This window comes from Sphaeroforma arctica (genome assembly GCF_001186125.1).
Source record: "Sphaeroforma arctica JP610 unplaced genomic scaffold supercont1.636, whole genome shotgun sequence".
NCBI classification, from domain to species: domain Eukaryota; class Ichthyosporea; order Ichthyophonida; genus Sphaeroforma; species Sphaeroforma arctica.
Window position 1 is genome coordinate 1 of NW_014039922.1, and position 11,118 is coordinate 11,118.

The following is an 11,118-nucleotide window of genomic DNA, read 5'->3' on the forward strand; positions in this document are numbered from 1 at the left end:
TTAAATGACACAAACACGTGTGTAGATGGTAATGAATGACACAATCATGTGTGGAGATGGTAATGAACGACACAATCATGTGTGGAGATGGTAATAAATGATACAAGTACGTGTGGAGATGGTAATAAATGATACAAGCACGTGTGGAGATGGTAGTAAAAGATACAGGCACATGTAGAGATAGCAATAGATGATATACACACTTGTGGAGTCAGTAATAAACGTTTATATGGAAATACATGCAATCTTCAGAATAGAAATAGGCATAGGCAACTGCACGTTTGCACAACAACATAACTGCTGGTGAGTTTGAAGGTGAAATGCGAGTTTTATGGCAGCATATATCAATACTTAGTATCGTTTAATTACCCTGAGTCCCTAAGAATATGGGTGTACGCTAGGCGGCGATCTTCAAGGGAGACCCTCCACGATGTAAAAGATGAGCTATCCATCAAAGAGATGGGATAGGCCTTGAAGCTACACTCTAAAATTTAACTTTTACATCACATACGGAACTTGCACACAACTCCCAAAAAATGTATTACGAATCACTTTTGCAAGGAAATAAAGATATGTATACAAGCTTGTGTGCTAGTACATATAGGTAACGTGATGGCTGGACATGCATGGTCGTCAAAGTGGAAAACACTGAGAGGACAAGTTTACAGCTCGACAATAGACGCCTTAAGTGATGCACAGATTATTAGTGTGAACCGAAGCCTATACGAACAAACTTTGGAGACCCCTATCTACTTCTCCAGGCACGTATTCATATTTAAAGCACCCCTGACTGGGAAATACAAGTCCAAGATGTCTATACAGCCATACAGATAAAACAAAAAAAACTCGCACATCCATCATATTTGAGTGTGTATACCTAGAGACGTAAGCGTACACACAAGAACAAATTGTTAAGTATATAAAACTAAGGCTTAGTTTCGAAAATCAGGGTAGATCGGCTATTTGTCGGCGTTTATGTACTATGGATGCGCACCTGATCTCTACATCCAGAATAATAATAAAAACAGCCTAAGTTCCAAAAACTTCGTCGACTTAAGACATGAATGAACGCCTTATTTCACACTATGAAACTCACAGAACCATCCCTTTAACTGTGAATCAATACTAACATGCTTGAAGTTATCCATGACCTGACTGCCAGTGAAGCCTAAAGCAGGTTTGTGATAAAACGACCGCATACAACATCATGACTTATCAACACAGAGTTGATAGTACGAGACGAGAATGAATCGACATGTACGCTTACCTCGATCACCCCTCGTTTGGTTAGCGGCTCACACAAGTGAGACGAGCTGGATACTACATACACCATCAAATACAATGTACTTTTTACTTGGAGGACACCACTGTGACACAGGGAAGCACACGGCACCATGAATAGGCCCAAAGAGGCAACCCAATTAATATCGAAATTTCAGTACTAAAATGCGCACATATTGAGTATAGACTGAAATATCGGTACTGAAAGGGGTACAGGTGTAGTATATACTGAAAGGGGTACAGGTGTAGTATATACTGAAAGGGGTACAGGTGTAGTGCATACTGAAAGAGGTATAGAGCGAAACTTTAGTGTAGTGTAGAACGAAACATCAGTACTGTACGGCAGAGGGCACACGTGCTGTTTATATGACCAAAACACTTACCGAGAGAAACATTTCATCGGCGTGGATGGCTAACCGCTGCTTCATATTACCGAGTTGAAATAAGTCCCTGGACTCCGCATCCCAGTCTTCGTCGTCTTTTGGGCTTGATGGCACACACAGGTTTCCCAAACCACCCCCATTTATACTCAGGGGTTTGTTTGCGTTCGCTGGATCAGCTGGCGTTTCTGAGCTAACTTTACTTCCTATGCACGACTCTAATTGTTTAAACAGCTTTGATTTCTTACGCGATTTCGAGGTAGTGCCCTTGGATATAGAATGTAAGCTTTTGTCTACAGGCGTCCTATTGCTAATATGAGTGTCTTCAACACGGTCGCCATCACTGTCCACCCTTACATCCATCTCCACATCATCAGTGATGTCTATCACGGCTGGTACCACTTCGTTGTCTGTGCTTCTCTCGTCTTCATCTCTAAGCTCCTCTACTGCGGAGTGCATGATCTCAGCGCTGGCGGGGGTGTATGCATCTGTGTGTAGCGCACCATCCAATTCACTCTGAAGACCAACCATGTTCGACACACGTATACCGACTATTAGAGTGCGTGTACATACATTTTGTATACGTAATCGACCATACCGACTTGCCTGGTCTAACCTCAGTAGGATTGTTGGGGTAACTCATAGTGGACTGGGGCAGTGGCAAATATGGCGCTGCGAGCTATCGTGGCTATTTTGAGGCACATTGACTGATTGACATATGTGAGGCCATCCAGATATCAATACATGACAGAATATTTTTCTTTCATTTCAGATCTATTTTTTTATTTCTATAGTTTTTATTTTAGATTTGATTTTTATTGCAGCTGGCGAGAGCGAGTTTTTCGGGGGGTTTAAAAAATAAACAGTAACACATATACACTAGAAGTAGAGAGGGTAAAAAAACCCATATATGTATGTACAATGTATTTTCCAAAGTACATTTTAAAATAACGCAAAACGTATTGAAGTTTTAAAATAAGTAAAGCGCCAAGGTGCTACTATTCTTGAATTCTTTCATTTGGTGTCGTTAAAATAAATAAAAATTCCCCTGAATATCTGATTATCTGCTGGGTTGGTCGTACATATACGACAAGTTCGTTCGCGGCGGCTCGAAAGGCATGTCGGTTAGGCGGTTCCCAAACAAAAAATCTTTCTGCTGCAAATGATCCAAAAATAAAGTAGGAGGAAGGACTGATTCCTGATTTCTCTTTTTTTGACATACCAAAATCTCAGGGCTGTCAAAAACCCTATATTCTAGGGTAGGGGGTCTTTTTGTGTGTATACTGTGCCTTAAATACAGGCAATTTAAAGCCCGTCAAAAACAGATTAAATAGATGGACGGTTGCAATGTTGTCTGGTGTCAGTTGCACGATACACAGGTTCAATACACGCATATATATATATATATATATATATGTATATATAATGATTTAGTCCTCGATCACTCTGCAACAGCTAGCTACATACTCATTGTAAAGGTTAATTAATTCGCTGCTATGGTACTAAGAAGAAAAAGGCAATATAGGTGTGTATTGTAGATGTTTACCTATAAAATATTACAATCCTACCGACAACAGTATACGAAGGGTTCAGGATTCTGTGGTCAGTACGTGGCCACCACGTAGCCAACCCGTAGCCACCACGTAGCTAACCCGTAGCCAGCGCGTGGCCAGTCAGTCAAACCGTGGCCAGTACGTGGTCAATATGTGGCCAACTCGTAGCAAAGCCATAACCAAATTCTTTGACCGTCATAAAGGCCCAAAAATATATTAGAAAGTAGAAGATACATAGTGACTAAAAGGGGAAAAGGTCAAGGGGTTTATGTGTACAGTATAAAAATTAGGACAACAGAAACAAGCCAAATCCGAAAAAAGAGTAGGAAGGATTCGACAGAAAGATTTTTCCACTTGGAACCGCCTAATGGTTATATTTGAAGTGTAAAACCCCAACCCGGAGCCGACACAGGCTCCAGCAGACCCAACGACCGAAATGTCCTATTTATTTACAAATGTCTGACAGGTCGTTTGCACAAATATCGGCGACGTTTATTTATCTGTGAGTAACTGAGACTTGAGTGGGTGACTGGGTGTTCACTGTTCAGAAACCACTGAACCATGGTCCTTGTGATAAAAACACATGTTGGAATTGTTTTTTAATAAAAAACAAAACATAAAAACACAAAAGAAAATTTATTTGAAGCCTGAGCTCTGAACTCTGAAGTGCCAGACCTCCGTTGAAAAAATCAGTAGAAAAGACTGTATTTAATTGATGTATTTTAAAATAATCGTATGCAACCGTGCCGAATATCAAAATGCCACAGATTACGGCTCAGAATCTACTCTTTTGCTTTATTGTTTTTTTCCTGTTTTTAAAAATTACAGAATAAAAATAGACGGCCGTCTGGATACTTAAATAGTACTGTAATGCGGTCAAAGGACGGCAATTTTCCCTTATTTTATTTTCTTCTAAAAAAATCAATTACTGTTCGACTGACAAGTCCAGATGGCCGTGAAAAATACCGAGGCTATTTTGAAAAACATTTGGGCCCCTGGGCCTCTTATCTCTTTGAGTCTTTAGTGGTGGATTCTTTTTGTTGAAAAAAATCTTGTCTCACGTACGCGCGGGGCCAGGCCCAGGTGATACCGTGCCAGAAGGCCAGCAGATTTTAAATAGTCTTTGAAAATTTAGAGCTCTGATGCCAAGGATAAAGTTATCCGAGTCCAAATATTTCACACAGTGTCCCTCTCGCTGTCATCCCTCTCGCTCTCAGAGAGAGAGTGGGACACATAGTCTTCCAAGAGAAAAAATTCAGTTCAGATGCCCGAAATTCTTTAAAGCAATTGAGATTGTGAATATCAACGGCCTTCAGTTGCGAGTAGAAACTGGAGCCGTAAAATGATTTTGAATCGACATAAATAGGCGAATCCAGACAACTGTTCATCAGATATTTCCATCAGATCTGTTTAACAACATACTTCCTTTTGTAAAGGGTGTGCGTTACAGACATTTGGAATAGTATACTACTAAACATTAAATAATCATTTGTGAACAACAATCAACTGAACAGTACTGATTTGTAATTGAGTACTACAACCATGCATTTTTTCTCCGCATTGTTGACCATTTGGGTCATGACTTCCCTGTCATTGGCCAAATCCGAATATAATTCTGAAAGCAAGTGTGGCAATGGATCAGACAACACTTCCAAGTGTCGCAATGGTGGGGTTTTGATTGATTTCGAGAGTGCCGCCACGTCATGTAAGGGTGGAAAATACGATGGTGACAATAGTGACATCCCAGAATCGTACGGAAAAAAGGAGGTTGGCGTCAGCTTCTGGGTGGTGGATAAGAACTATAACCAAATCAGGATCGGGAAAGAGTATATGCGACCAGTTCTCGAGAAGGTGGGCGATAAAGACTCTATCAACGGTTTCTACGGATCTGCTGTAAACGACGGCGACAACGTGAAGAACTCTGATTCTAGCAAAATAGGTAAATACTACCTACGCATCGAGAATAGGCAAGACCTAGACTATATACCAAATCTTGCTGTGATATACGATGACGAAGGCACACGGTCAGTCAGCGGTGACCTACTCGATATCGACGGCAACGGGATAGCTTCAGGGTCGAATGCGAGAGCGGAACAGTGGAAGATTAATGTCCTGGATAAGTATATGAAGACCTTAGCTACGATATATTCCCCGCGTGGTGACTGGGAGATAAAAGCAAATGTACACAACTCTGAAACTGACTCACTGAAACAATCACTTCGTACACAGTGGTTGAGTGGGGCTATGAGAACATCATATGATTCGACAACTTGGAAGTGGTCTTTTAATGCAGATAGGATCAGTTCCTGGCCCAAGTGCGGCAACGAGAAATGTTATGCAAAGTACATCGTGTTCGAGTATGTGGGACTATTCCCTGCCGATTTCAATAACAGAGAGCAAATCGCACTTGACAACTTCGACGCATTCGATTGTGCAGACGTCTCGAAAGGCGTCACATACGAAAAATCCACGCCCGAGTGGGGTGAATGGGGTGAGCCTGAGTGTAGCGTCAGTGGCCGGTGTGGACAGAATGGAGCTCTTTCCAGGACCAGAGTGGACACTACTGGAGTACACAGTGCCGAGCGGGAAGTGAATGATAGTTGCTCGACAAAGAAATGTGACGTGTGTGGTTTCCAGGAGTGGAGCAATTGGACAGAGTGCACATACGCATCCTGCGAAAGTCTAGGCGTACAGACTCGTAAGAGAAGCAGTCTAGCTGCCACTGACAGTTGTAATGCCGAAGCCAAAGAGGAAACACAATCGCAAACGTGCGGTCACCAGCAATGCTGTCATCGTCCAATTGATTTCGAGAATGCTGACGGTGACAATGAACTTGTGGATATAGATTACCATCCCGAAATTACATTTAAGGTCATAAATAATAAATGCTCTCCGAAGACGTATACCACTGAGGAGTGTGACCTGTACCATAGTAATGGGAAGGTGATGAAGCCTATCCTCGAGATGAGAGGCAGAGATTCAAACACTGGTTTTGTGGGTAGCGCTTCCGGCAACCATGACACGGTGATGTCCTACTCTGCGCAGATCGGCAAATTTTTCATGCGTACATACAATCTAGGAGACAGCTGGTTTGATCGCCAGATTGCGCAGGTGCCTACTTTGTTCATCACCTACAAAAGCTACACTTTGGCAGCCAGTGGACAAATCTACGATATTGATGGCAGCACTGCTAATATCAACGACAAGAATGGACGAATGGAGCAATGGCGTGTCACTGCCTGGGGCTCACAGGGCCAGATCTTGAAGGAGATGGACTCGCCTATGGGCACTACCAATCAGTTACTTCCTTTTCATCCTACGAAGAAAGACTCCATCGGTAACCCGGCTCGTGTGAAGTGGAACTCTCAATACAACCGCTGGGATGCTGGCTACGATTCAACCAATTGGTTTTGGGGCTTCAACGCAGTGTCGGAGCCAACCTGGCCAAAATGTGGTAGCGCTTTGTGTGCAATCAAGGACATCACCATCAGTTATGTTGGCCAATACCCCAACGGGCGACCTACAGCCGTGGGGTTAGGTATGAGGAAATTCACTTTTGCACCGTTTTGTTTCCTAAAAACAAATAGGAGGTTATGCTTTTTAAAAAACAACAACAGGGTTTTATGGTTTAGTTTTAGAATTTAGGGTTTAACGATTTACGCAAAATATTTAGTAAACATTCAATTGTGCCACAGGCTCCATTGCTCATTCTAAAACTTGTCTACTTTGTTGCATTATGTATAGCCTTCGACAACTTCGATGCGTACGGTTGCCAGGATCCAGAGGCACCACCACCCCCCCCTCCACCTGTAGCCTGCGAATATACCGCTTGGTCGGAATGGACATGCGACAAGGTGGTCTGCGGACTCACTGGCTTCAACAAGAGGCAGAGAAGCTTAGTATCCGACGACGATTGCTTTGCCCCCGAGGACGCCAAGCTCGTTGAAACTGGTACAGCATGTGAGACAGATCCCTGTCCATGCAAAGTAAGTGAGTGGAGCAGTTGGACCTGTGGAGTTGTGGGGAAATGTGGTCAGACAGGCACCATGCGCCGCAGCCGCTACTTCTTTGAGGATGGCAAATGCGAGGCAACTGACATTGAGCTCGAGGATGACGACAATGTTGCCTGTGGCACCGAATTGTGTGTGTGTGAACTATCCGAGTGGTCAGCATGGGTCTGTTCTGAGACTGACTGTGGTACCGTTGGCGTGGTAGAAAGTGAGCGTGCTTATATTGTCAAAAAGGACTGCCGACGAGGCGATGCTGTACTGGATCGTCAGGGAGAGGCTTGCGAGGCCGAATTATGCCCCTGCACACCTGGAAGCTGGAGTGAGTGGGAATGCTCAGTTACTGGCGAGTGCGGGCAGGTCGGAGTGAGCATGCGCACACGTGCTCTGGACGAAGATAACGATGCCTCAGACTGCGATGGCGAAGGCATAAGCGTAACCCAAGAAGGGTCAGTTTGCAACACAGCAGAGTGCTGTGTTGCCAGTGAGTGGAGCGCTTGGACCTGCAGTGTGTCTCAATGCGGATCTACTGGTATCTACCAGTCCACTCGTACTATAGTTGAGGATGGTAAATGCCAAATCTCAAAGGAGAAAGTCTTGACTCTGGAGCGAGAAGGACCCAAGTGCCAGACGGAGAAGTGTCCTTGCGAGCTGGGACCGTGGTCTGAGTGGCAGTGTAACATTGACCTATCAACTTGTGGCTTGACTGGTTCGGTTACTCGCCAGCGTACTGTCGAAGACGATGAGAATTGTCTACCGCCCAGTAGCGGGGTTACAAAGAGTCTGGAATCCAAGCTAATTCAAAGCGAGACTCAGAAGTCATGCTCTAGCGCCGAGTGCTGTGTATTATCCAGTTGGAGTGAATGGGAATGTACAGTCTCAGGTAAGTGTGGACAGCAAGGGACATACGAGCGCGAGCGAAACTTCGTGACGTCGGACAAGTGCATTGAGCCTGTGATGAAGGTGGACCTCTTGCAGACGGATAACAAGATGTGCGCCACAGATCTGTGTGAGTGCCCAATCTCTCCCTGGAGTGCCTGGACCTGCAGTGTCACAGAGTGTGGTTCCACCGGGGTCTTTGAGGCAACACGTGGGTATGTAGTGGATGCCCTTTGCCAAACAATGAACGCAGAGCTTCACAGAGAAGGCAAGGAGTGCTCCACAGCCCCTTGTGCTTGTACACCCGGGCCTTGGACTACTTGGAGCTGCACAGCCAATGAGAGCGTATGTGGAAGCAAAGGCGAATCAGTTCGTACCCGTGTATTCTCCGAGACGAATGATTGCGTCCTACCTGAGGGCGTGAAGAAGAATGAACAAGGGGAAGTGTGTGGTCTGGAGGTCAGAGGTGCTTGTAGTGGTCCGTCTTGCTGTAGTCTAACACCGTGGTCGGAGTGGTCTTGCTCCGTGTCTGATGCCTGCGGCCTCACGGGCCAGTTATTCCACGAACGTACACACATCAAGACCGACAACTGCCTAGCAAGCGAATTGGATGTGTTGAAGTTTACGGCCGACGAGCCTTGCCACACGGATAAATGCGAGTGCCCTACCACATCGTGGAGTCCCTGGTCGTGCAGCGTTAAGGCCTGCTCATCCAAGGGTCATCAGCTTTCCAGTCGAAGCTACATCACCGGCAAGGACTGTCAGGCCTTAGATGCCGAGCTGATCCGCAAAGGGGGTGAATGCGAGACTGAAACGTGTACTTGCGAATCGTCCGAATGGTCCAGTTGGGTATGCGATGCCAATGCTGAACTTTGCGGGACTTCCGGTAAAGAATGGCGTCAGCGCAGGTACGTCCTTGATGAGTGTGTGCTGCCGCCAACTGTTGTAGTCGGCGACGACGGTGTTGAGCTCGCCGAAGGCAAAACATGCTACGCCAAGAAATGCTGCAGTACAAGCTCGTGGAGTGATTGGAGTTGCACTGTGGAAGAGTCTGATGGTTGTGGACTCACTGGTAAGCTGACACGATACAGGACCTCCATCCAGGATGATACATGCACCATCGCTGGAGCCAAAACCGATCTCCGCAACACCGAGGGCACTCCCTGTCACACAGAGAAGTGTGAGTGCAAGACCACCGAATGGAGCGAGTATCGCTGTAGCGAAGACGATTGTGGGACGGTGGGTGTGATGTATGCCACACGTGGCTACATTGTCACTGCTGACTGCCAGCCGAAGAACGCTGAGCTCCGCCGAGAGAATGGGAAGTGCGAGACCGAGCCTTGTCTTTGCGAACCATCTGCTTGGACCCAATGGGCATGCGATTCGAATGTTGACGTCTGTGGTTCAAACGGATTCAATTGGAGACAGAGAGTATTCGACATGGAGGCCAATTGTGTGCTGCCAGCGAATGTTGTCATCAATGATGACGGGGTGGAGAGGAAGCAAGGTAGCGCGTGCACGAGCAAACACTGCTGTGGCACAACCGCATGGTCAGCCTGGACCTGTTCTGTAAGCAACGAGGCCGGATGCGGACTGCAGGGAAAGTATATCCGAGATCGTACTTTTATCGAGACAGCGGGATGCATGGTCACTGGTGCTGACACAGATCTGGTGAATAGCAATGGGCAGGTGTGTGAGACTGACAAATGCGAGTGCGAGCTGAGTCCTTGGAGCGAGTATCAGTGCAGTGCAACAACATGTGGATCGACAGGAACCAGATACTCGACCCGTGGCTATATCACAAAGCCCAATTGCGTCACTAAGCATGCTGACCTCCGCCGGAAAGATGGTGTATGCGCCACTGATGCTTGCGTCTGTGAGCCCGGGGAGTGGTCAGACTGGACTTGCAACGCAAACAGCGACCAGTGTGGATCTTCAGGCAGTAATGTGAGAACGCGCAAGTACGACCTGGATAACTGTGAACTCCCGGTCGCCGCTGAGACCAAGGATGCCTGCACTATGATGCAGGGCAAGTGCACACATGGCTGTCGTGGCAAGGACTGGAGGGACTCTAGCAACAAGCCTGGACTACCCAGAGAGGCCCGAGCGTACTGCAATGAGCTGGGCATGCAGCACTGCTGTATCCCTAAAGATGTTCCGGAATACGACGCCTCCACACAGTCCCCCACCGCTCCTACAATCGTTGTCGATGAAGACGGCATTGAGACTGAGATTGGTGACAAATGCAGTGCTTTAAGCTGCTGCTCTGTTACTTCATGGACTCCCTGGACGTGCAGTGTAACCGAGGAGGTCGATGGCTGTGGCATGCGTGGAGAGTACCTGCGTGAGCGTGAGTTCATCCCGGGCGAGTCGTGCACCACGGCTGGTGCGGGGAAGGATCTCCAAGAGGACAAATGCGAAGAATGCTGGAGTGCGAAATGCGAGTGCGAGTTGACGTGCTGGTCTGAATGGACTTGCTCTGAGTCAGCGTGCAGCTCTGTGGGAACTCTCACTTCGACGCGTGGTTACATTACGAATGGAGACTGTCAGACCAAGAATGCCCAGCTAGTTCGCGAGAGTGATCAATGCGAGACTGAGTCCTGTGTGTGTGAAGCATCAGCGTGGTCAAGCTGGCAATGTACCGCTGATGCATTCCAATGCGGCTCGTCCGGTGTCAATGTGAGAACACGCAGCTACGACATCGATGCCTGTGTACTTCCAGATAGCGTCGTGGTAGATACGAATGGCATCGAGACTGGAACTGGTACCGACTGTAGCGCTATGGCGTGCTGTGGTACAACCGATTGGAGCAGTTGGACATGTTCTGTCAGCAACGAGGTAGATGGTTGTGGCCAGAGTGGGAAATACCACCGGGAGCGCTCGTTCAAGCAAACAGCGGAGTGTACTACGGATGGCGCCACTACGGATCTGCGCAACACTGAGAACACCCCTTGCTCCACCGACAAGTGTGAGTGCAATCTGTCAGAGTGGAACGACTTTAAGTGTTCCGAAGACGCC

At 46.7% G+C, this 11,118-nt stretch overlaps 2 protein-coding genes across 2 annotated transcripts in view; one reads left to right on the forward strand and one right to left on the reverse strand.

Moving 5' to 3' along the window:
- Positions 1-1,664: 1,664 nt before the first annotated feature.
- On the reverse strand, positions 1,665-2,192 carry SARC_07758 (hypothetical protein; the record flags this gene model as incomplete). The annotated part of the gene is made up of 1 exon (XM_014298289.1): positions 1,665-2,192. A coding segment is annotated over one exon (528 nt), but the record flags the coding sequence as incomplete, so codon positions are not given.
- A 2,600-nt stretch (positions 2,193-4,792) lies between these two features.
- Positions 4,793-11,118, forward strand: part of SARC_07759 (hypothetical protein) — a gene marked incomplete at both ends in the record, with an annotated part of 37,848 nt that continues 31,522 nt past the window's right edge. Inside the window, 2 exons of the mRNA XM_014298290.1 lie at positions 4,793-6,752; positions 6,959-10,779. Of these exons, the coding sequence (XP_014153765.1) occupies positions 4,793-6,752; positions 6,959-10,779 (5,781 nt within the window). The remainder of the gene's footprint in view (positions 6,753-6,958; positions 10,780-11,118) is intronic.